Source organism: Phascolarctos cinereus, unplaced genomic scaffold (assembly GCF_003287225.1).
Source record: "Phascolarctos cinereus isolate Bilbo 61053 unplaced genomic scaffold, phaCin_HiC Scaffold_7;HRSCAF=346, whole genome shotgun sequence".
Lineage (NCBI taxonomy): Eukaryota > Metazoa > Chordata > Mammalia > Diprotodontia > Phascolarctidae > Phascolarctos > Phascolarctos cinereus.
The window spans coordinates 2210008-2236338 of record NW_027556180.1 but is presented as its reverse complement, the minus strand read 5'-3'; the positions used below and the strand labels follow the sequence as shown (position 1 = coordinate 2236338).

Below are 26331 nucleotides of genomic sequence, written 5' to 3'. Positions count from 1 at the left end.
TCTGTCCCCGCAGTCTTAGGTCTGCCCCATCTGGGATCTTCTGCCTTCTACCCCATCTCATGCCGCCTCTTTGGATGGATACCCATCTCTATGGCCTGTAGGAAATGCTCCCTTTCCTGGAAGCACAGCAGAGATGCCCCTCATGCAGGAAGCATTGCTGGGATGGTCCAGTGATTAATTCTCTCTCCCCCTTCATTTGGGAGGGGGTGTGTGTGTGTGTGTGTGTGTGTGTGTGTGTGTGTGTGTGCGCGTGCGTGTGCGCGCGCGTGTGTGTATGTCTACACTTGGGTGCACACATTACTTCTCCCCCCAGGTGGATGTAAGGAAGCTCCCTAGAGTCAGAACCTGTTCTTTTCTTTGTCTGTGTGTCCCTAAGGCTTCCTTACTTACTCCTTATAAATGTTTGATCGCTTGAATTAAAAGTTAGGCTTTGAAATTGTCTTCACAGTTGGACCATAGGATACTTGCAATATATTTAACCATTTCTTTTTCATTTTGTCTGCTTTTCTGCTACACATAAAAAAAATCATTCTGGCTGTTTTATTAAATGTGTTCTTATTATCATTTAATTGTTAAACATGTTTGTGAAAAGAGCTTTGTTGTTTCTAAATGACCCTCTTCTCCCCACATTAGGTCAATGGTACCGATGCAGATTATGAATATGAAGAAATCACACTGGAACGGGTAAATAGACATGTTAATTGACCTTATTTGTTTTGTGCTCAAATCTGTTATATTCTATAAGAATAGGTTTTCAAAAATAACTTTTAGCCTTGCTATCTGTTCTGATTAACATAGATTTGAAAGAAAAAGATCTTCTTAAGAGGTCTAACTAGTGGTGTCTTTCTAAAAAGATGTGCACACAAACACGCAGATCTCTGTTTATGTAGTCTATGTTAGGTTTTTGTTAAATAATAAAAAATAGTGAATAAAAACAATAATTTTTCAGGGACACGGAATGGGTATTTATTCCTTTTACCCTTCAATGTTGATCTCAATCGAAATTCACCAGGAAAAATGGAGACTAGGGTGATGAGTTGTACCTAACTTTCATTAACTCCTCAGAAGCCATTCAGGGCTTCATTCTGGCTGTTTGAACAATGTTATTAAAATTTCAGCTACTGGAAGGTTACATAGCAATCTGATACATCCCGTTTGAATCACTCCAAACCTCTAAAAGGATAGGCGAAGGTAGAAGGGGCTGCCCTGAAGTGATGAGTACCCCTCCAGTTGCCCATCTTTGAACAGATGCTCAGTGGCTTACCTGTCAGGTGGGGAGTAGGGGGAAGGGGATGGTGTGGTCTAGGTGGTTTCTGAGGTCCCTTCCAGCTCTGTGTTTCTTATGTTGTGTCTAAAGCAGGCCTGCAGGATACGTGGCCCTGGAGCAATATGTTGTGCAGGTCTGCCCTAAGGGAACTTCTCATAGTCAGTTTTGCTGAGGGATTTGCGTAAAATAGGTCTGCATAGCAAAACCGCTCTCAGGCTGTGTGTGGTGCAGGCCTGGTCTAAAGTATTCTCCATTAGGCGAGATTAAATCAAAGATCTGGTTAGTTAGATTGTTTAATGCCACCGTTCTTTGGAGCCATCAAAGAATTTAAAAAGCAATGATAGAAAATAATTGTTGGAAGAAGAGGCAAGATGGTGGAGTAGGAGCCCTGTGCACGCTGTTCCCTTCCAGAAAACTCCTCTAAATGGATCTAGAAAATGCAATCAGAGGAATCCCGTTAGGGAAGTCTAGAGGATAGAAACAGTACTGTAATTTTTCTGGCCCAGCTTATCATAAGAAGACAGGCAGTGGAGACCGCAGTCAAGCCAGAAACATGCCACATGGGAGCACGCCAGTGCCCAGGAGATGCCAAGTGCCCTGGCCATACTGGGACGTAGCGACGGGGACTGCTTTGTCCCTCATTACCCAGGTGTGGCTCACAAATCCGGGGTCCTGCAGTGGAGGTGATGTTGCCAGGTAGGAAAGCCTTGGGTGTCAGGGCAGCTAGGTGGCACAGTGGATAGAGCACCGGCCCTAGTCAGGAGGCCCTGAGTCCAAATTCGGCCTCACGTACTTGACACTTACTAGCTATGTGGCCCTAGACAAGTCACTTAACCCCAGTTGCCTAAAAATTTTAAAAAAAGAAAAAAAGAAAGCAAGCCTTGGGTGACAGGCCGAGAAAGGAGGAGGTTCAGAAGCCAGCAGCAGCAGTGTACCTCAGATCTTAGGCACAGAGTGGGGCCTCATGCCTGTGATATAGCCCAGTCTGCAGAGGAATCCCACATCAGAGGGGAACCCAGAGTTCTGCTGCTCTGAACCAACAAACCTTCCCCCATTGGCTGAAAGGGACAAGTTCTAGCAGCTCAGACCGGGGGGCAGGAGGGGGGGGTGGGGGTGGGGGGTGGCAGTCAGACTTCGCCCTGGATCAGACCCCTCCAGGAGCACTGATGGCTTACAGCTGCCCACATGTCCCTGAGATCCTGAAATGACCTAATATTCAATACTCGAGGAAAGCAGCAGCAAGACCAGCCCAGACCTTTGCCCCAGGAGGCCCACAGGGCCCAGTCCTAGGATCGAGTCCAAACTCAGGCTGCGGGCCGGAAGAATCGGCAGACAAACAAAAAGTCCCGACCTAGAGAGCCACTGTGGTGACTGGGAAGACACAAACACAGAGGAAGAGAATGGTTCCAAAGCCTGCGAGGAAACCCAGCTTGGGTGCAAAACTCCACCAGAATCCCTGCAAGAGATGAAATGGGAATTTCTTTTAAAAAGAGTTGAATGTTTTTATAAGTGAAGTGAAAGCACTAGAGGAAAAAAGTGAAAAGCAGTGAGAACTAGGGAAGAAAAAAGGGGAGAGGGAGGGAACGTCTTGGCACAACAGGCCCAAGACCTCGTCCAAGCAAGAAACTCCCTGTAATTCTGAACGGACCAGAAAGAAGGCAGTGACTGGGAGACAGCAAGAAATATTCAAAGAAAGTCAAAAGACTGAAAAAAATAGAAGGAAATTTAAGGCATCTCATGGCAGAAACAGAAGAAGAAGAAGGAGAGGAAGAAGAATTTAAGAATCATAATCATTGGACCACCTGACGCCATGACCAAAACAAGAGCTTAGAACGTCCTATTTCAAGAAGTGAAAGCTGCCCAGAACCAAAGGGCAAAGTGGAGATAGAAAGAACCCACGGGTCACTTCCTGAAAGAACCCCCCAGTGAAGAACCTCCGAGCCAAAGCCCAGAGCTCCCCAGTCAGCAGCCAGAAAGCAAGAATCCAGGCACCAACAAGCCATGGCCAAGATCACCCGTGACTTAGCAGCCATCACCATAAAGAGATGAAGAACTTGAGATGTGGTCATCCAGAAGGCAACAGATTTGGGCTTACAACCAAGAATAACATATCCGGTGAAACTGAGTATAATCCTGGGGGGTGGGGATGCATCTTTAGTAAAACAGGACTTCCAAGCATTCCAGATGGAAAGACCAGAGCTGTGAAGAAACTTAGAAGTTCAAACACAGGAGAGAAGGGAACCGTCAGAAAGGTCAGTGTGAATGCAGCGTAATAAAGGAATAAGCAAGAAGAAGCTGTTTCAATTCAAATCTGGGGAGATGATACATGTGTCCCCTTGGATCCCTGTCATCGTCAGGGATCATAGGAGTCCAACTTAATGCCTTCAGACAGAAATAGAAAGAGAAGGGAAGAGGAATACGTTGGGGTAGGAGGAAGGGAAAGGAAGTTTAGGGGACAGTTATCTCTCATAATCAGGGTGCAAAAGGAGAGAGGGGGAGTGAGTAGCTCACACTTGAACCTTAATCTTAACTGAACTCATCAAAAGGAGGGAAGAATACACATGAGCTCTCTCTCTTTCTGTCTCTGTCACACATACACACGTGCGCTCACACACACACAGAGTTGGGTCTAGAAATACATTTCAATCAACATGGAAATAGGAGAAAAAGTGGAGAAGAAGGGAAGGGAAATTAGAGGGTAGATTAAAGGGGGATTAGTCCTCACGAAACAAACTTTAAGCATACACAAAAATAGTTATAGTTCGGGGCAGTTAGGTGGCACAGTGGATGGAGCATCAGCCCTGGAGTCAGGAGGACTTGAGTTCAAATGTGGCCTCAGACATTTACTAGCTGTGTGATCCTAGGCAAGTCACATAACCTCGATTGCCTCAAAAAAAAAAGTCATAGTTCTTTGGGGTGGCAAAGATGGGAATCTGAGGTGATCCCTAAAAATGAGGACTGGATGAACAGACTTTAGTTTATAAATGTAATCGAATGCTATTGTGTGGATCTCTTCTCAGAATAATGACCAACCACAATACCAGAGGATTAATCATAAAATATGCTCCACCACCTGATAGAGAGGTGAAGTACTTTAGAATTCAAAAAGAGACCCATATTTTTTAGGACAGAGCCATTGTGGAAATTATTGTAATTGACTGTTCATGTGTGTATGAGTTTTGTTTCTGTATTCTCAATTGTGGGGGGGAGGGTTCAGGTGGCAGGGGAGAGAACTAGGGTGGAAGAGTGAGAAAGGAGAATTTGATTAAAACAAATAAAATATATTTTTTAAATGTTTTAAAACTGTCTTTTGAACAGTTTTTCTATTTTGTAAGAAGTTAATAAAATGTGCATCAACATTCGTGATGTAAAATCTATTGTATTCTATTTCTTAACTCTGAAAGTGCCCACAGATCTGTTTGGGACGTGCAGTCCCCTGTATATCATTAGCGTCAGACTGAAAGCCCCAGGAGCACACATAGACACCCTTGCATACAGCCCAAGAGAGCAGAGAGCCATGTCAGCAGGTGGCTAATGAGAGGATGCACCATCTTCTCAGCTCCCTGTTCCTGTTGCCCGCTGACACACCTAAGCTCCACCATTCTGTCTGCAGTCAGTGTAGACAGTAGCTCATGCCCATTGCTTGTATGTGTTCATGATGAGATGGACCTGCCGTTGTGTGGGTGTGGGGCACACGTGTTCTTCCTTAAAGCATTGTCTGTTCTCTGTGCATTTGAAGGACAGCCATGTAAAAGGCTTGTTTCCCATGGTTATTTTTATCATTCTATAGATGATTATTCATCTAGAAAACATAAATTTGTTTACTTTCAAAGTTTTACATGACTGAATTTGATGAAGTTTTTCATAGCTGACTTGAATTCTGTTCCTTTTTTCTTTTCCTCAGGGCAATTCAGGGCTTGGTTTTAGCATTGCAGGGGGCACAGATAACCCACACATTGGAGATGACGCCAGTATTTTCATTACAAAAATCATTGCCGGGGGAGCAGCAGCACAGGATGGAAGACTGCGGTATGTGGAGTCTCCAGGGAAGAGTGAATCTGGCAGCCTAAGAGATTGGGTCCAATTTGATGTTTTTATTTTTCCCAAAGCAAATTGGGTATGGTGTAGGGGGGAAGAAAGGCTGTTGACGTGTTCTCTTGTTGGCTTGTAGTAAACACTGTTCAAATTGTAATTAGGTTTTTACTGTCCAGATCCTCAATACATGTGGTTAAATGGCCAGAGTCAAGGCCCTTATCATTGTCCACAGATCCTCGGTCACAGTGTTGCCTTCTCTTTGTCACATGTGGTTGTTCCTGTGGTCTTACTTTTTATCTCTGCATTAAGCATTGGAGAATGTTTTGTTTTGGATATTTGAAGAGAGCATGTAACTAAGAATGGGTCAGAGATCAAAGCCAATGAATTATGTTGATCCCAAGCCTTGTTCATAGGAGGTAGTTGGAGTCGGTGGGAGCAGCAGCAGTAGAAGGTCTCGAGCTCTCTCTCATCCTGTCCTGCCCCCCCATGGCCTCTGCTGCCTCCTAAGGAAGCCCCCTCTGCTTTGGGCTTTCTCTGATTGCTGATCTCTGCCTCTTTTCAACTTGGGCCTGTGACTCCTCTTTCTGAACTCTTCCAGGTGACCTGAAAGCCCTTCGGACACTTGGAAATCACTTGGTCTTCCTGTGCCGTGCCGCACCCCCCCATCCCCCTCCCCTCATGGTTGCCCCCCTCTGGACACTCTCCATTCATGAGGGTGTCTCTCAGAGCCAGGCGTGAGCCTCCAGATGCCATCATCCCCCTAGCCCTGGACTCGGACACATGTGCAGCGTGGCCTGAAGTGACATTAGCCCTTTTGGTGAATCATTTACTAGGCAGCGTGCCAGGTCAGCTTCAGGTCTATACTGCAACTTTATACTTGTGCTGCTGATTTGGTGGGAGAGGCAGTCAGGGTTAAGTGACTCGCTTAGGGTCACACAGCCAGCAAGTGTTTGAGGCTAGATTTGAGCTCAGGTCCTCCTGATTCTAGGGCCAGTGTGCCACCTAGTTGCCCTCTGCTGGGCTGAATATTGGGGCTACAAGACCCTGCCTTCAGGGAAGCATTTATTAAGCACTTAGTGTGTGCCAGGCACCGAGGATATCAGTACAAGTGAAGAGAAAGACAGTCCCTGCCCTGCAGGAGCTGAAAAGCAAAGCAGAGGGTAGTGCAGAGGAGGGCAAAGTCCCTAGCTTTGGGTGCATGGCTTTGAATTCCAGAGTCCAGACTAGGGCCGTGGGGATGATGGGAGAGTGAAGGCCAGCTGGGCCTCTAGGGGAGAGGGGGAGTGAGCCGCACATGTGTGTGGATAGAAGGCTGCAGGCGTGAGGCCAGCAGGAGAGGGGGTGTGGGACAGGACCAGCAGCTTTCTGGGGAAGCCCACAGGCTTCCGTCTGTCTGGCCATGTGCTGTTGTAATATCAAGGCTAATATTAATGAAAACAAACTTAGATAACATTTATCGGCCATTCTGAAGTTTGTGCACGCTTATATCAGTGACCTTGTTTGATCCTTGGGATAACCCTGTGAGGTAGGTACTGTTACCACCCCCATTTGATGAATGAGGAAACAGAATCTAAGAGGTACCTCATTAGGGACCATTGCCTCAGACAGGACTTAAACTCTTCTCTTTCTGACCCGACATTTGGCACTCACAGCCAGGTTGACACCACGTAGCTAGTGACCTAGTGCTGAAGAAAGAAGGGGAAGTGACACATGCACGCATGCACACATGCAGACGTGCACATACATCTGGAGTCCTCTGCAGTAATTTCAGGGGCTGGTGTGTTGGTGTGGAGAAGGTGGCCAGGCGTTTGATGACAGCCAAGCACAGACCACTCCTTGGGGCCCTCTTGTGTGGAAGCCCTCATCCCAAGCAGAAATCCAGCCATCAATGTCCACCCTTTGGGTTCAGCTGTTCACTCCCTCACTCCCAAACCCACTAGGCTGTGTTATTATCACACCTGTGTCTTGCCATTTTATTCACAAGTGCAGCATGAGACATTTCCTCCTCTGTTTTGCTAAACGAGGTGATGTCTAACACCCTTGTCAAATTGTCAGAAGATAGGAGTAGACAGTGTTGGGAGTCTCTCTGCAAAATAGACTGTCTTAATACCTTTTGGCAGAGCTACAAATTGGCCTTGCCATGCTGACAGGCTGGGGCCTGGCAATCTCCTTCCTGGACGCGTGCACCAGGGACGTCAGAGATAAAGAGAAAGGCCCCGTCAGTACCAGAATCTTGATTGCAACACAGGTGGAGGAAGAGAAATCCTAGGAAGAAAGCCCTGACTGTATGGAGGGTGCTTACCCTGGGAAAGCTGGGTGCGTTGGTGCAGACTAAAGTGAGGGGAGTGGCCAAACGTTGTATAAAGGACTGCCCTTGGCTCTGTGCCAGTCCCTCACTCTCTCAGTCTAGTGACCCATGGCCCCCAGGAAAAGAGATGACCTGTTCTTGTAGAAGCCCTGTTTGCTAATACTCCTTTTCTAGTTCCTCACCGAATATCCCTGTGATGACACAGCCTACAGTTTTGCCAGGAATCAGATTCAAGTTCCCTGTCCTGTAGTTTTCTATCTTCCATTCTTTTCTGAAAATGCACTCATTTGTTCTTCTCTACTTCTGGGGTGCTTCTTTAATTGTTCACTTTTCCCCATTCTCCACAGTCTTGTAGAGATGACTATCTCATAGCGGCCAGGGCTTTCAGGACTCTAGTGTATCGTGTATCTTATCCGAGTCCCTTGAACTCTCCAAGGGCAGCCAGGTGCTACATTGCTCTCTCCGTTCTTGGCTGTCAGTACCCTGTTACCTATTTTGCTTGATGATTTCCAGTAGAGATATTGTGTCATCATTCTCCATAAAAGTTTTGTGTTCCCTTCTTCCCTCCATCATCCACTGTCATCTTCTTGTCTGTCCCAAACCCAAGCATCAGCTCTATCACACCTGTGGTCCCTTGTGGCTTTCTGATTCACTTAAAGATTCTTTTGGTTGTCCTGAGGTTCCCTCCTAACTATAAACATACAGAGGCTAGTGGTGGACTGTGTATTCATCCTTCCTTACCTGCCCAAGCTTTCATCTTTGGAATATAGCTCACCAGGAATGTGCGCACCTTGGCATGCTATTTCACTGACAGACTTCTTATTTGGGCTTCATTGGTGAGAGGTATTATGTGCATTTTGTTAAGTAATGCCAGCATTCTGTGAATTCATATCTTACCTCTGGGTTCATTTTTTTCATAGGTGTTCTATTTCTAAGGTAAAATAGTTGTATTTTTCAGGTAGTGGTTATGGTTACTAAAAATGCCTCAGACATTATCACTTGAAAAATGTTATTGGTAGAATTTGAAACCAAAATTACCCTTAAATAAAGTGTGAGTTAGAACATTAGGCAGAAATGGAGAAGATGAATTTTAATAGCAATAAGCATGAAATCTTTCGCTTGGTTTCCAAAATCAGCTTCCTGAGTATAAGGTGGGAGGGTGGTGAGGAAAGAGAGCAGTGGGATTGAAAACAAGATTTGGGGGGTTGAGGCACAGTGCCTGGACCTCAGCAGGCTGTGGCGGTCAGGCAAGGGAATAGTTGTTTGACCACCGTCCCAGAGGTAAATTATCAAGGATTGGAAGCCGCCATCCTTCTGTTCATAGGCCTTGTCATCCTCAACATGTAGTATTCTGTTCGGTTTTTGGTGCCATGTTGATAAGTTAGAGTATCTTCAGAGAAGGACATCCCCATTTGTGACTGGCCTTGGACATCCTGTAATATAAGGAGCTGAAACTCTTGAGAATCATCCCAGCCAAAGGGGCTCTGGACCTAGTCCAGGGAAGGGCGAGGCTGGGCACCATAGCTGGAGAAATCTTAGAACAGAAAACAGAAGAGCAAAGCTAGCTGGCGTATTGGAAACTTAGGACATTTCATGCCTCATGCAGCATCTGCAGGGTGCCCCATCACCACCACCACCACCACCACACACACGCGCACGCACACACACACACACACACACACACACACACACACAGAGAGACAGAGAGAGAGACAGAGAGAGAGAGAAGTTGGGGAAGACAGCTGCTCGGAGCTTTTTCTTTGGGGCCGAGCTTGGTCAGGGGTTTCCTAGCATTGTGGGTCTGCTGACTGCTTCTTTTCTTTTCGTTTATATCGCCCTCATCCTTGTGAATTGTTTTCCTTCTTCAGCTTATTTCACTTTGCGTCACTTCCTGTAAGTCTTCCCATACTTGTTGATATACATCACATTGGCTCTTGTCTTCGCTACAGTGATATTCTACAGCATTGAGGGACTGCAACTTGTAGAACCATTTCCTCATTGCTAGACATCTTTGCTCCTGCTGCAGGTGTGTCTCTAAACGTTTTAGGGGCAATAGGGCCTTTCTTTTTGGTCACTTACCTCCACGGGTTTGTATGTCTAGCAGTGGAATATCTGGATCGGAGGGTATAGACATTTTAGTTCTTTTCATCACTCATTCTAAACTGCCTTGCCAAGTGACTGAACCAAAGAATTTTAAATTTCAGTTTATGGAGCACTCCCACATAGACTGTTTCAGTGCCCACCCCCACCCCACCCTTTTCTTGCTCCGTGCCCGTAAGCCTGTTCTTAGACGCTGGAGAGATTCTCACCACAGTTGCTGCTGACAGGATCTGCTTTTGTGTCCAGTGTGACCTGTGGGGGCTGGGAGGATCTTAACCTGGGACTCAGAGCTTATCTGCTTCTGCGATTCTGACATGGGGACACATGAAGTAAAAAGGCTTTTCTGTTTCCCATGTATCCCCTTAGGGTTAATGACTGCATTTTGCGAGTAAATGAAGTGGATGTCCGGGATGTGACACACAGCAAAGCAGTCGAAGCTTTGAAGGAAGCCGGCTCCATCGTGCGTCTGTACGTCAAAAGACGGAAGCCAGTGACAGAGAAAACGGTGGAAATCAAACTGGTGAAGGGCCCCAAAGGTAGGGCAGTGGGAAGGTGTTGCTGACACGAGGCTTGCCTAGACTTAGAAAGGGGCTGCCTTGTCTGGGCAAAACCCAGGTTGATACATTTAAAATTTGTCTGTATTATTTTCATAATTGAAGTAAACAGTTCCTACTTATTTTAGATATTTTTGCCACATGTCAAAACATAAGCTCAGTGAGCAGACTTTCCTTTTGTTCAGTAACTGCCTGACAATGATCCGTCTACCAGTGACTTAGATGGAAACCAGACCAGGAAAAGAACAAAGACACCTTCCCTAAGACTTCCAGTCATAAAGTCTGTTGTCTCATAATACGGCAAAATTGTTCCACGTTTCAAGAACCAGAAGTTAAATTACTGAAATTAAAACAAAAAAAATTAGGCTCTGTAACTGATCTTCTTTTCTATTTCATAGTTCTCAGAAGGAAGTGGTGGTAGGCAGCGTTGGCACAGTGGCTAGGGCACTGGGCCTGGAGTCAGGCCTCAAACATTTCCTAGCTGGAGGACCGCAGCCAAGTCACTTTGCTCAGCTGTAAAGTGGGGAGCATAATAGCACCTCCCTCCTGGCCTTGTGTGAGATCCAGTAAGATCATATCTGTAAAGTACTTAGCACATGCCTGGCACACAGTAGGTACTTAATTAGTGAGTGCTTGTTCCCTTCCCTCCAGGAAGGCTGGCCTGGGTTTGTGCCCCACCTGTGTTGCCTCCTGGCTGTGTGACTCTGGGCACAACCCTTCCCCTGTGCAGCTCTCTCCCTGCTCCCCTCTCATTGCCTTGTGTCGTGCCTCCCTGATAGCAGGAAACCTCTTTCTTACTGTCTTGATATGCTCTGTCCCTTCTCCCCCGCCCAGGACCTGGCTGAGAGGTACTCCAGGAGTCTTTTTTCCCAGACTTGGCAATCCCGTAAATGTTTAGCTTAGGAACAGCCAGGAGATGCACCAGTGGGATCTGATGGCACAATCAAAGCCAAGAAGGGTGGCCGGAGCAGGGAGAGCACGGCCACTGTCTGGCGACAACAGTAGGGGCACATGGCCTTGCTCTGTCTACAGGGTGTTTGTAATGGCCTTGTTGAAGACCACCATTCCATCATTGCATAAAGACACTAGTGTCTTGACTTTGCCCAGCGCTGGTCTAGGGCCTGCTGAGGGCAATGAACTGAGAGCTCACATTTCAAGGAGAAATTGACACTTGTGAATTTTCCAAGCAGGCCTTGGGTTCAGTATAGCTGGCGGAGTTGGGAATCAGCATATTCCTGGGGATAACAGCATATATGTCACCAAAATTATTGAAGGGGGAGCAGCCCACAAAGATGGCAAACTACAGATTGGAGACAAACTTTTAGCGGTAAGTAGCTTCTTGTTTTTCTTACGGCCTCCTGTTTTTCTCCTAAACTTTTGATATTTTTAGTCATATTACAATTTTATGAATTTCGAAAGATAACTTCTTAGCGTTGAAGAATTTTTTAGTATGAAAAGAAAACATTTTTTGTGTGTCTTTCTTGGAGCATGTTCATATACCTAAAAATATTCCTAGCTATTCCTAGGCTAGCTCTTGTTTATTTTTATCTGGAAACGTTTTGGCATATGCTTTTCATTCTCTGGCTCCCAGGATCTGGCACATATGCCCCAGCCATGGGTATGTGGTCTAGCGGCAGGGGAGGAGCAGAAAAGGAGAGGGGTGGGATGAGCCCCCAAGACCCAAAGTATCTGTTCCTGTTAGAGGAGGACAGGTGATTTACCGCAAAGACTTATAAGGCAACAGGGATTAAGAACTAGGGCTCGGTCAGGCGCTTCACAAGTAGGACCAGCTGCCTGCTTTGCCCAGCCAGCGCTAAGGCGCTTCTTCTAATGGACTCCTACATCAAACTGGGCTAGTTCCCAAAGCTCAGAGGAAAACATGGGTTTTGGTTGGAGTGCAGTGAGCACCTTGAAATGGAGGTTTAGAGAGAGACAGCATGACCAACACCCAGCACCTGTGAGTTTGCGGGTGAAGCCATCTGCGCAGACAATCTCCATACCTTATTTTGTCTTTTGGACTGGGCCTGTGCTTTTCACTGGTATAGGATGCATCTAGTGAGGAAGCGCCCTCCATTCCCAGCATTGGCACTTGATCTGCGTCATACTGTCTCAGAGACTGCCTGAGGCACTCAGCGCTTCAGTGACTTGCCCAGGGTCACAGGGCAGACCTTGAGTCCAAGTCCTCCTGACTCTGAGGCCAGCTGACTCACTATCTTTTAGGCCTCACTGACTTTCGAACCTAAGTTTAGATAGTCAGAGTGGGCTCCTCTTTTACTGTCTGACTAATAAACTTTTGGAAATGGGTAAAATGTTTAACTCTTTTCATCTCCTTTGCCTTCATTATCTTCTGGTCTAATTAGTTTTGATTAGTGAAATGACTGAAAACAGAGAAGAAAAACATTTTTTATGTAATTCGTAGACGAGGAAGCCAATTTGTGAATGTTTTAGCATTAAGTGTGGTATTGTTGAGTGTATAATTTCAAGACACTTTAACTTAGTGTCTCTTTCTAAGGGATGTCTACAGAATCCTTGAAAGGATGAATTTGGTCTTGTTCCTGTTCACCTGCACAGAAACAAAGGAGAAATACTAAATATTGGAGGTTCACTGAGCCTCCTTCTTGGGCCCTTTTCACTCTTTTTCTGTTTCCCCCTCATCTGCCTCTGTGGGTTTAATTACTCTCTCCATGCCGGTTTCTGCCAGATCTCTCTGTCCTGTCCTGGTCTTTCTCTCGAGCCCCAGGTCAGCCTCATCAATTACCTCCTCATTTCACACTGGATGTTCCATGAGCATCTCCACCACAGAACTCCTCTTTCATCCTCTTGCAGTGAGGCATTGCTGTCCTTGCTGGTCTCTCCCACTCCTGGGGTGCATCCCTGCCCCCCCCTCACGTAGCCAGGCTATTGCCACTTGAGATGATAGGGCCAGGCTCTCCCGAGGAGGCGTCGAACAGAGGCTTGTTCCCCTCTCCCTTTGTCCCGCTTCTAGGATGTCCACACTGTCCTACCAGCCTGGGTCAGGCCTTGGTGCCCCTTGCTTCCTGAGGCTTTTTTCCATGCCCCACCATTCTTCCCCCTTTACTCCATTTTCCATACTGTTGACGAAGTGATTTTCTTGGGCAGCTAGGTGACTCAGTAGAGTAAGCACTGGGCATGGAGCCAGGAAGGCCTGAGTTCAGATTCTTAGTAGCTGTGTGACCTTGGGCAAACCACTTCGCCTCTGTCTGCCTCAGTTTTCTCCACTGAAAATTATGGATAATAACAGCACCTCCCTCCAAGGCTTTTTGGGAAGGTCAGATGAGACAGTGTTTGTGATATGCTTTGTAAATTGTAAAGTATGATAGAAATGCTGTTATTACTCTTTTTTTTCCTCCCTCAAGCACCAAGCAGTCACTGCCCAGAGCACATGCCATGAACTTTAGTAGCTGCACCCTGCCCCCAGGGTAGTGTAGGAGTCGCCCTGTTTTGCTTTCATAGCCCTATACACCTTGATCCTTCATTGGACATTGCTTCGCATCTCGCTGAGATCTGGCTGCACACAAGCTCCTCTCTGGTCCTCATTCCTAACTCTACCTTCCATTCGCTATATACCTCCCTGGGCAGTCTGGCCTTGTCCTCTGAGACACAGCATCAGCACCTTGTTTTCTGGGCAGCCTTTGCCGATGCCCCTGGCTGCAGCCACTCACAACAGACACTTGTAGTTCCACTGGGCCAGGCTGCCTCCGATTGAACTCCTTTGCACATGTATTCATCTGTTCTGTTTATATTCGTCACACTTAGGTGCATGTGTACCATGTAGCCAAGTGCCAGGCATAAAATGTGGGCTTCACAGGTGCTTCTGGGTCAGCTGGTCATTTTCCCAAAGCTATGGCTGTAGTAAACTGTACACCTGTACAGCTGGAAAGTTTCGGTTCATGTTGCTAACATATGAGAATGTTTTCTATGTTACAACATCTGAATCCTTCCTGTTCCTGTTTTGTTTTAGGTGAATAGTGTATGCTTAGAAGAAGTGACTCATGAAGAAGCCGTGACAGCCTTAAAGAACACATCTGACTTTGTTTACCTTAGAGTTGCAAAGCCCACCAGTATGTACATGAACGATGGCTGTGTTCCTCCTGATGTCACCAACTGTAAGTTTAGTTGCTCCGTGGAAATTTTATAATGGGGTTAATAGGCATTTTGTTTTGTTTTTAATTCTTCGTTATTATTGTTCACGAGGAATATTAGACATCACATAAAATATTCCTTAGGTAAAGTCACATCCAGGGCATTAATGGTGCCATTTTCATTTGTTATAACCTAGAATTCTTTGGATTATCCCTATGCTTAGAAAAATCCAAATCCTTCCCTCTGTTGCTTATCTCCTCTTTATCCTGTTTATAGTTTGCTTTGTATGTATTTGCTTGCATGTTGTCTCTCCCAGATTGTAAGCTCCTTGAGGGCAGGGACTTCCATTTGCCCCTTTTATATCTCCAGTGTGTAGCACAGTGCCTGCCACATAGTAGGAATTTAATAAATGTTTATTGGGGCAGCTAAGTGGCACGATGGAGAGAGCACTGGCTCTGGATTCAGGAGGACCTGAGTTCAAATCTAGACGCAGACACTTGACACTTAACTACCTATGTGACCCTGGGCAAGTCACTTAACCAAGATTGCCTCACAAAAAGGAAAAAAATTGTTTGTTGACTAATTGATTGAATCCAGAAAAAGCAGGAGTTGCAGTCATGCTGTCAAACAAAGCAAAAACAAAAGTTTACAATATAGAAAGAGGTAAATGTGGCAACTACATTATACTGAAAGGAACTATAAACAACAAACCTGTATGATTATTAAAATCATATGATCTCAATGCCTTAGCATCTAAGTAAAGGAAAAATTAACTGAACTAATAGAAGGCATAGACATTAATATAAAATTGGGAGAACATTTCCATTGTTCCCTATTGTTTTGGACAGATAAAAGGAATAATATATAACTGAACAAATTGCTGGAGAAACTAGAGCTAAAATACTTGTCATCTTCTAAACAGGACTGCTAAGGAATTTTTCCATTCTTTAAAGAAAGAATAACCATGTATTAAGCAACAGACATTTCAGGCAAATGATAAAAGGCAAAAATAGTAAACCTATCTTTTACAGACCATTCAGAATAAAAATAATAATCATTCAGGGGACAAAAGCAAAAGACCTAGACATAAATAGAGACTTGACAATGAAATTCTAAAAAATAAATAGATTAAAGAACAAATTGTAGCATTCATAGCTATAAGAAAATTATAACAATGAAAAAAATGTAGCAGGATTTCTGGGATGTAGGTAGTCTTAGGGGGGAAAATTATATCCCTAAAAATATTAGCAAAATAGAAAAAAAGTGGCAGAGCCAAGGCAGGGACTTGCCTGAGCTTTCCCAAATTTCCCTTTAAACAACATTAAAATAAGGCCTCAAAACAAATTCTGAAGTGGCAGAACCAACAAAAGAATGGGGTGAAACAATTTTCCAGCCCAAGACAGCTTGGAAGGTTGGCAGGAAAGGTCTGTCTCACTGGGCTGAGAATGGAACTAAGTTCAGTGTGGGCCATGCCCTGGCAAACCAGCAGCATACCTTGGGGTGACTTAAATCTGCAGTGACAGCTTCTGGAGCTCTCAGCCCACAGATGGAGGGGGTCAGTCAGACAACTATTCAAAAGGAAATTAGAGGGGATCCTTTCCTGGCATTGGAAGCAGGACTATGTTGCATTGCCCATGTGAAGTTCTGGGCCATGGTCCCAGGACAAGGAAGAGTACTACCACACTAGACTATATGGCTGCAGGGGCCCTCATCACAGTTCCAAGGTAGAAAAGAGTGCTTGTGATTATTCACACACCAAAGGAGAGGCCAGGAGAACAGTGACCTTTCCTCTCTTTAGATCAAGCCTTAGATCATATCCCCTTGGAAGAACTGAAAACTTACAGACTCCCAGAGCTAGCTTTGAAAACAGCAGAAGAAAAATCCTAAAGCTCGGGACAGTGCCCCCTTCACCCTGGGAGCAAGAGCCTAATTTTAACAGAAAGTGAGAAGTCAAGAAATAGGCTAGAAAAATGAGCAAATGACCAAAAAAAAAAAAAAGAAGAAGAAGAAGAAGAACCTAACACTAGAAAGTTACCATTATGACAGGGAAGATCAAAACACAAACTCAGAAGACAACAGTGTCCAAACAGCTCCGTGGAAAGCCTCAAAGACAAATGTGAAACGTTCTCAGGCCCGAAAAGAATTCCTGGAAGTGCTCCAAAAGGACTTTTAAAATCATTAATCTGAGAGATAAAGGAAAAATCGAGAAAAGAAATGAAAGTGATGCAAAAAAAAAGTCATGAAAAGAGTCAATAGCTAGATAAAGGAGATACAAAGAAATAACACCTTAAAAAACAGAATAGGCCAGATGGTAAAAGATGGAGAAAAATTTACTGAAGAAAAGAATTCCTTAAAAAGTAGAATTGGGCAAGTGGAAGCTAATAATGTTATGAAAAGTCAAGAAACAGTCAAAACCGAGAGAGTGAAAACAAAAAGAAGAAAATATGAACTATTTCATTGGAAAAAGAGCTGACCTGGAAGATTGAAGAGAGAGAAGTTAAGAATTATTGGACTACCTGAATGCCATGACCAAAATAAGAGCCTACACAGCATGTTTCAAGAAATTGTCAAGGAAAACTGCCCTTATATCCTAGAGCCAGAGGGTAAAATAGAAATGAAAAGAATCCACCAATCACCTCCTGAAAGAGATCCCAAAAGGAAACTCCCAGGAATATTATAGCCAAATTCCAGAGTTCCCAGGCCAAAGAGCAAATATCATGGAGCCACAGTCAGGAAAACACAAGATTTAGTAGCTTCTACATTAAAGGATTAGAGGGCTTAGATTATGATGTTCCAGAGGGTAAAGGAGCATCTAAGATTACAACCGGCAAAATTTAGTATAATCCTTTAGGGAAACAAATGTCTGTTTAATGAAATAGAGGACTTTCCAGTCTTCCTGATGAAAAGACCACAGCTGAATAGAAAATTTGATCTTCAAATACAAGACTCAAGAGAAGCATGAAGAGGAAAACAGGAAAGAGAAATCATAAGGGATTCAATAAGGGTAAACTGTTTACGTTCCTACATGGGAAGATGATACTTGTAACTCCAGTGAGCTTCATAATTATTAGAACTGTTACAAGGAGTCTACATAGACAGGGCATGGGTGTGAGTTGACTATGATGTGATGATATGTAAAAAATAAAATTAAAGGGTGAGAAAGAAATGCACTGGGAGAAGGGAGAGGTAAAATAGGGTAACTTATCTCATAAAAGAGGCGCAGAAGAGCTTTTGCAGTGGGGGGAAAATAGAGGGCGTGGTGGACAATTCTTGAACCTTACCATCATTGGAATTTGCTCAAAGAGGGAATAATATTTATACTCATTTGGGTATGGAAATCTATCTTAACCTACAGGGAAACGGAAGGGGAGGGAAGAAGAGAAGAGAGGCAGGCCGATAAGAAGGGAAGGCAGATTGGGGGAGGTGGTAGTGGGAAACAAAACACTTTTGAGGGGGGATGGTGAAAGAAAGAGAGAGAGAGAGAGAAGGATACGCAGGTGGGGAAAGTAGGATAAAAGGAAATACAGAGTAGTCATAACTGTGAAGGGGATGAACTCACCCATAAAACAAGTGGATAGCAGAGTGGATTACATGATTTAACAGAGGGTGATACCATAAGCAAATTAGGGGAGCATGCAATAGTTTATCTGTCAGATCTATAGATAAAGGAAGAATTTAGGATCAAACGAAAGATACAGAGCATTACGGAACGTAAAATGGATAATTTTGATTACATTAAGCTAAAAAAGTTTTTGCACAAAGAAAACTGATGTAGCTAAGATTAGAAGGAAAGCAGAAAACTTGGGGGTTTCTCTGATAAATGCCTAACTTCTCAAATATATGGAAAACTGAGTCAGATGTATAAGACTACAAGTCATTCCCCAGTTGATAAATGATCAAAGGATATGAACAGGTAGTTTTTGGGTGGAGAAATCAAACCTGTCCATAATCATATGAAAAAAATGCTCTAAATCACTATTGTTATTATTATAGAAATGCAAATTAGAACAATTTGAAGGTACCACCTCTCACACCTGTCAAATTGGCCAATATGACAGAAAAGGAAAATGATAGATATTGGAGGGGATATGGGAAAATTGGGACACTAATGCACTGTTGATTGAGTTGGTGAATTGATCCACTCATTCTGGAGAGCAATTTGGAACTATACCCAAAGGGAATAAGAATTGGAAATTGAGAGGATATTCATCAATTGGAGAATGGCTAAATAAGTTGTGATGTATGACTGTGATAGAATGTTATTCTTTTCTTTTTTTTTTCCTTGGTGAGGCAATCAGGGTTAAATGACTTGCCCAGGGTCACACAGATAGTAAGTGTCAAGTGTATGAGGCTGGATTTGAACTCAGGTCCTCCTGACTCCAAGGCAGAGCTCTGTCCACAGTGCCACCTAGTTGCCCCTATTTCCTTCTTCATTATTTATTTATTTATTTATTTATTCATTCATTCATTCATTCATTCATTCATTCATTCATTTATTTATTTGTTTGTTTGTTCATTCATTCTTTTATTCATTCATTTATTTATTTATTTAATTTTTGCCTTGGAATACTATTGTACTATAAGAAATGATAAGTAGGATGCCCTCAGAAAAACCTGGAAAGACTTATATGAACTGATGCAAAGCGAAGTGAGCAGAACCAGGACTTAGGTGTTATGATGAAAAAATGATATCCAACTCCAGAGAAAGAACTGATGAGTTTGAATGCAGATTGAAGTGAAATTTTTTTTAACTTTATTGGGTGGGGGGTTCCTTGGTTTTTTGTGGATCTAATAGCTTTCACTTCCTTTAATTGATTTTAGTTTTCAGCATTCACTTTTATAAGATTTTGAGTTCTAAATGTTTCCCCCTCCCCAAAACAGCATGCAGTCTCATCTAATATAGGCTATACATGTACAATCATATTAAACATATTTCTACATTAGTCATGTTGTAAAGAAAAATCAGAACCAAAGGAAAAAACCACAAGAAAGAAGAAACAAAAAGAGAAAATAGTATGCTTCTATCTACATTCAGACTCCATAGTTCTTTCTCTGGAGGCAGACAGCATTTTCCATCGTGAGACCTTTTGAGATGTCTTAGATCCTTGCATTGCTAAGAAGAGATAAGTCTATCAAAGTTAGTCATTGCACAGTATGGCTGTTACTGTGTACGGTGTTCTCCTGATTCTGCTCTTTTCACTCAGCATCAGACTAGACAAGTCTTTCCAGGTTTTTCTGAAGTCCTCTTGCTCATCATTTCATATAGCACCATAGTATTCTATTACATTCACATACCACAGCTTATTCAGCCATTCCCCAATTGATGGGCATGCCCTCAATTCGCAGTTCTTTGCCACCACAAAAAAGATTGTCTGTTTTCTTTTGCAACATGACTAATACAGAAATGTGTTCTGCACGACTGCATATGTATAATCTGTCAGATTGTTTGCTCTCTTGAAGGTAGGGAAGGAGAGAATTTACAACTCATTTTTTTTTAAATCTAAAAATTGTTTTTACATATAATTTGAAAAATATTAATTAAAAATAGAAAATGAGAAAATTAATGAATTGAATAGTTATTTTTAAAAATTAGGCAGAAAATAAAAATAGTCACAAAAGAGGAGATATTAAAAACTAGAGGAGGAATAGGTTAAACCGGGATCACTCCCTCTTCCCAAAAAATCTCCTAGATAAACCATTAGCCCATCTGATTAAAAAGAGGCACAAAACCAAATCAGCAAAAGAGGAAATAAAGGAGGTAGAGACACAGTGATACCAGAAGAAATAAAAAGAATATTCATAAGCTGTTATGCACAGTTATATTGCTAACAAAACTGAGAACACAATAGAAATAGAGAAGTAATTTTAGCAATGATAAATACCCAAACAAAAGACCAAATAGAAATCTTCAGTATTCAAGTCTCAGTAAAAGAGAATTAACCACAACAGAACCACCAAAAGAAAAACATCCTGGTCCTGATTGACTAGAGAATTCTACCAAACTTTTTAATACCAATACTTTATAAATTTTTCTTAAAAATTGAGAAAACTTACTGTATAAGATTTCTTTTATGAGGCAAATGTAGTCATAATACATAAACTAGGAAAAGTTAAAGCACAGAATTGTAGACTAATAAATTTCTTCATGAATATTGCTTATAAAATTTTAAATAAAATCATGTCTAGAAGATTACAGCAAGAAATCATTCATCAGGACCTAACTGGATTCGTTCTAGGGATGTGTGGATGATTCAGTATTAGGAAAACAACCAATATAGTTATCAATTTTAAAAGCAAAACTTCCCTAACTATATGGATATCTCCAACGAGATAAGCTTTTGACAAAGTACGACACTTTTTTATACTGAAATCTCTACAAAATATAGGCTCTGGGGGACCTTTGAAAAATATAATAAAAAGCATCCATCTTAAACTAGAAGCCTCATGCATTTGAGAACTAAGCTTTCTCATTAAATACAAGAATAAAGCGATGAAGAGCTGTGTGGGTGAAAAAGGAATAAAACTTGCAGACCTCAGGTTATATTGTCAAGCAGCAGACATCTAGAGAGAGTGAGCCTGGAAACAGACTAGAAAAGGGAGAATCAGAAGGAGCGGAACCCCGTTTCCATCAACAAGAAAATGTGAATGACTGTGGAAAGACCCCTGTGTCAGAACAGATGAGAACTTTGCTTATATGAACCTGAAAAACTTCTGCCCAAACCAAATCACTTACACCTAGGATAAGAAGAGAGGGTTTGTGAACAGACAGTTCTCAAAAGGAGAACTGTGAACTCTTAACAACCATCGGGAAGGCCTCTCTAAATCACCGATGGTAAGAGAAACGCAGAGCCAGATGATGGAAAGAGTCTGCCACCCCCTAAAAATTGGCTAAGATGACCAAAGCAACAAACCCAAAATGGGGATAGCATTGGAAGTGCTCTGGGATGACAGGCCCACCAGGACAGTCGTTGACGGAGCCGTGAATCAGTTATGCAGAGAAAGTGACCAAAATGACCGTTGCCTTTGACTCGGAAATTCTGCTTCCTTCCACACCAAGGAGACCTTGGATCTTGTGATGGCCAAGCAGTGGAACAGGCATCAGCCGGTGAATGGCTGTGATGGCAATGGGGCAGCACGATCAGGGCTCTACAAGCTGGCGCAGCCAAGAAAATAGTCAACACCATGACTCCCACCACGTCAGCCCTCCAAATAAGTGTCAGCGTGTAGAGGCCGCAGCCTCCCTACTCCTGGGCGAGGTGTGAGGATCACAAGGATGACTTGCAGGCTTCAGTGCTGGTTTTTTTAACCTCTTTAATCTTCAAAAAAATTATTTGTTCTATTCGATGGCTTTCTGGGAGGGGAGGAAGAGAACCAGCATTGATATGGCACCTACTGTGTACAGGAACTGTGCTGAATGGATTTTTACAAACATTCTCTCATTTGATCCTTATAACTAGCCTGGGAGATAGATGCTGCTATTATCTCCGTTTTACAGATGAGGACATTGAGGCAGACATGAGGTGAAATGAGCTGCCCAGGGTCACACGCTAGGGAATATCTTAGGCCTCATTCAAATTCAGGATTCAGGCCCAGCGCTCTGTCCTTTATGGTGACACCAGCTGCTTCTGGTGAGGGGGACCCTGGGGGAAAAAGTGGTGCTGTTTAGAGAGAGAGAGAGAGAGATCAATGAAAACATTCTCGCTTCCATTTTAGAGTCCACATAAATCCTCTTCTTATACTTCAGATTTAGCGTTCAGAGCTTAATTCACGGCCTGGGTAAACAAAAATAGTTTTTCTTAGTTGCTGCCCTCAAGGACTTTCACAGCTGGATGCCATGGAACCCAAGACCTTTGCAGGTGACCCAGATAAACACCTGAATGTTAGGAGGCTCCCAGCCTTCTTCCAGGCTGTGGCTGCCTTCCTCCTGAGACAGCCCCTTCCACTTTCAGACATGCCTCCTCCGTGACTTCAGGCCTCCATTTGCCTCCTTGAACCCTGTGGTTCTGCCCTCTGGGGCCACCTTGACATCTGCTCTCTTTGGAGGTTCTGTGTGTCCTCCCAAGGCTCCGAGGGTGACCTCTGTGCACACACAACTATCACCAGCTGCACTGACTCACCAGGGCCCCCAAAGAAAAAGAATGCCTTGTCTCTCTGTCCTCCACAGGGTCTCTCCTGACCTTCCTGTAACCTTGGATAGAGTACTGAGGCTGGAGTCAGGAAGACCAGAGTTCAGATCCACCCTCAGACACTTGCTGGCTATGTGACCCTAGGCAGGTCACGTAACCAGTCTGCCTCAGTTTCCTCATCTGGAAAATGAGGATAAGGAGAGTACCCACCTGGCAGGGTTGTTGTGGGGATCACATGAGATCATGCCTGTGAAACACTTGGCCCAGCGCCAGGTTCATGGCAGGCACCTCATCAGTGTTTGTCTTCTTCCTTCCTTCTCCTACGTGTTCCATCATTTACCAAGTCTTGTTGGTTCTGCTTTGATAAACTGCTCCTCTCGGCCACCTCCTTCCCACTCCCCTGGCCACCACCCTTGCTCAGGCCCTCTTCTTTACCGGGAAGCTTCTCTATTATCCCTGGGTCATCCAAGTCCTGAATTTCTTTTCATTCCATTGTCCTTAGGAAGTAGTCAGATATGACGGAAGTGCTTGGGTGTCCTGAGTTTCTGAGCTAGGCCTCATCTAGGTCTTCCTGTGCGGTCTCATAGTCTTGTTCCAGTCTCATTAGAGTCGTGGGATGGCCCTGTGTGTACAGAGGCCCTCACAGCTGAGAGGGCGTTCATGCTGCCGACGATGGACCCTTGGGGCTTCACCCAAGGGCCGCATCACTCAGTCTTACCCCTGTGAATGGGTGAGAGGGGCTTCCTGTGTGTCAAGCACTGCACTGAGCACCCAGAGCAAAGACAATATGTTATTGGCAGGACACGGTGAGTAGGGGTTACGTTAGGTGTCGCTGAGAAGATCCACAGGAATCATTAAAGTCTGAACATAAGAAATCGTCCCAGAATTGTAAACAGGTTGGTCACGGTTAAGTTGTCTTACTGAACTAATGAACCAAATAAATATCTTTCATACTGTATTGCTCAGGCAATTAGTTCTTTATTTTAATTTTTTGTTGTTGTTGTGGTTTTTCTAGCTTATTCTCAACCTGTGGACAATCATATTAGTCCACCTGCTTATTTGGGCCAACCACCAGCATCACCAGCCAGATACTCCCCAGTTCCCAAAGGGATACCTGGAGATGATGAAATTACAAGGTAAGGAGCTGGCATTTCTTATCTCCCTACAGCCCGACTGGTCCATCAGGGTTCATCCCTAAGAGATAGCCATACCTTGGATTGCTGCATGACAGATTTCATTTCTACTTGTTTTATGACAAAAGAAACCCTCATTCAGCTTGTTAATTAGCAGAGCTTTTCTTTTAATGTTGCATTGAAAATTGAATTTTTTTTTATTGTTTTTTATTATTTTTATTATTTTTTTCATTAAAACTTGGTTTTCTGTCCCTCTCTTCCACCCTTTGCCCCACCATTGGAAAAAGAACAAAACCCTTGTAACAGATAGCCCTCAGTCAGGCAAGACAAAGTCCACGTTGGCCACGTGCAGAAATGTCTCCTTCAGTCCAGCTGCTGCACCCCTCTGCCTTTGTCAGGGCTGGCACGGCGCTCTGTGTTGTTTGTTTGTGCAGTGTTCTTGGGATGGGGTTCCTGGTTCTGGGCACTTTCCTCTCTGTGAGCTCATGCCAAGGAGAGTCTCAGTGCTGGTATCGTTTACTGGGTGGATAGCCTCCTTTAGGGTGTCACAGCAGCAGCCGGTTTGCCAAGGAGCCCCTTCAGCATTGGTCACTTCCTTTTTTTTCTTTTTTTCTTTTTTGGTAGATAGCCATGAGGTACAACCTAAGATTTCCTTTAATTTGCATTTCTCTAATTTTTAATGATTTGGAGCAGTTTTTCATAAGACTTAGTGATAACCTGGAAAATTATCTGTTCCTATCCTTTGACCACATGTCTATTGGAGAATGGCTCTATTCTTATGGATTTCAATTAATTCCTTATATATCTTGGAAATGAGACCCTTATCTGTGAAACTTGCTGTCAGAGTTTTCCCATGCTACCTATGTCCCTTCTAATTATAATTGCATTTATTTTGTTTGAGCGGATACTTTTTATTTGTATGTAATCCCACTATCCCTTTTCTCATCGGTGACCCTTCTATCCCTTGTTCGGTCCTAACCGCTTTACCTGTCTAAAGAACTGAATGGCATTTTCTTTCTTTCTCCTCTGCTTTGCTTTTGAGATCCCCCTTTAAGTGGAAGGAATCTATTTGGAGCTTATCTCAGATGGTGGGAGGGGAGGGAGGGTCTGGCTTTGACCAGCTTTTTCTGCTGGTGATTTCTGGCTTTATTGCTGCACCTTTATTTTAGCCAACATTAAGCGACTAGTCTCATTTGCTGTAGTTGATTGTCATGTAATCGATCTAGTCAGCAACTTCTCTCACTTTTAACTAGGCCCACGTGCTTTGGGTGAGTCTGCTTTCTCATGGAGTTTTAGATCTGTTGCTGCTGATAAAAGGCCTCTTCATGCCCACTTTAAAAAAATGATTTTCCTTTTTTTCCTCCAGATGAGTGTTATCATTAATCCTTTGGTAGTGTGATTGGTAGGGCATTGGAGAAATAAATGAAGGTTGGCAGTATTGTCCTTTTTATAATATCAACTTGGCCTACCTGTAACCAAGATTTCTCCAGTTTTTTTATGTCTGTCTTTCTATAAAGAGTATTTTGTAGCTATTTTCATATTTCCTGTGTATGCGTGCTGACAGGTAAACGCTCTTAGGTATTTTATACATTCAGTCAATCAATCAATAAACATTTATTAAGTACCTACATATGTTAACATTTCTGCTTTTTTACATTTGTCCATGAAATTTTTGTGCCCTAATTAATACATGGTCATCCCTTTTGGTAAAGGTGCAGTGCACAGCTGAGAATATATAAGCCTTTCTAATGTCATTCCATATTCACCAACGTCATGTCATAAGATTCAGTTCAGATATTTGTTTTATTTTGGGGGGGTCTGAAAGCTGCACCTTGAGTTTCTTATAGTTATAATTTTAGTCTTCATTTCTTTCTGTGACTCAGCTTTTCCTTTCAGTATTTAGGTGCCATATCATTTGGTGCATACATGTTAAATATTGGAATTAATTCATTGCCTGTGGTGTGTCTCTGTAAAATGTATAGTCAGTCAGGATACTTTTTTGCTTTTCTCTTGCCTTAGATTGATGGGTACCCCCTCCTTTTTTAAAAAATCAGAGCTTAGCCTTGTGCCTGGTATGTAATAAGTACTTAATAAATGCTAGTTCGCTGACTGCTTCACTTGGAGATCTCATCAGCTCCCTACCTTTCCTGCCCCGATTTCTGCTGACCTCCAATCTTGCATCTCTCACTGTCTTTCAGACAGCTCATATTGGATGTCCTGTAGACATCTTAAACTCACTATTTCTTGAACAGAACTCGTTCTCTTTCCCCCTGAAGCCTCCTTCCTCCTACCTTCCCCCTAACCACAGAGGGCACAGGCTCCCAACATGGGAGTCGTCCTGGACTCCTCACTCTCTCACCCTCCAGGTACAAAGCCTGTCCATTTCAGCTCTGCAGCCTCTCTCAAATATGCTGCATTCTCTCCTCTGACCCTCCTCACTCACCCTTGGATTGTTGTGGTAGCTGCTGGGGGTCTGTCTGCCTCAGGTCTCCCCCCACTCCAGTCCATCCTCCATTCAGCCACCAGAACGACTTTCCTGAAGTGCAGGCCTGACTGTGTCAGCCCCTGCTCAGTAAACCTCAGTGGCTCCCTGCTGCCTCCAGGAGCAAACACACACTGCTCAGTTTGGCCTTCAGTCCTTCATCACCTGCCCCCTCCTGTCTTTCCATTGATCCCAGCCTCCTGGCCATTCCTCAAACAGGGC

At 43.6% G+C, this 26331-nt stretch overlaps 1 protein-coding gene across 12 annotated transcripts in view; it reads left to right on the top strand.

Moving 5' to 3' along the window:
- The window catches only part of DLG1 (discs large MAGUK scaffold protein 1), a 223123-nt gene that overhangs the window by 156957 nt on the left and 39835 nt on the right, over positions 1 to 26331 (top strand). For 7 of the 12 annotated variants that reach the window (XM_020964830.2, XM_020964829.2, XM_020964828.2 and 4 more), the window contains 6 exons: positions 634 to 684; positions 5172 to 5296; positions 10077 to 10246; positions 11455 to 11591; positions 14247 to 14391; positions 23510 to 23630. In XM_020964830.2, the coding sequence (XP_020820489.1) occupies positions 634 to 684; positions 5172 to 5296; positions 10077 to 10246; positions 11455 to 11591; positions 14247 to 14391; positions 23510 to 23630 (749 nt within the window). Of the gene's footprint in view, positions 1 to 633; positions 685 to 5171; positions 5297 to 10076; positions 10247 to 11451; positions 11592 to 14246; positions 14392 to 23509; positions 23631 to 26331 lie in introns of all 12 variants that reach the window. The other 5 variants (XM_020964824.2, XM_078147262.1, XM_020964827.2 and 2 more) reach the window with 1 other exon arrangement.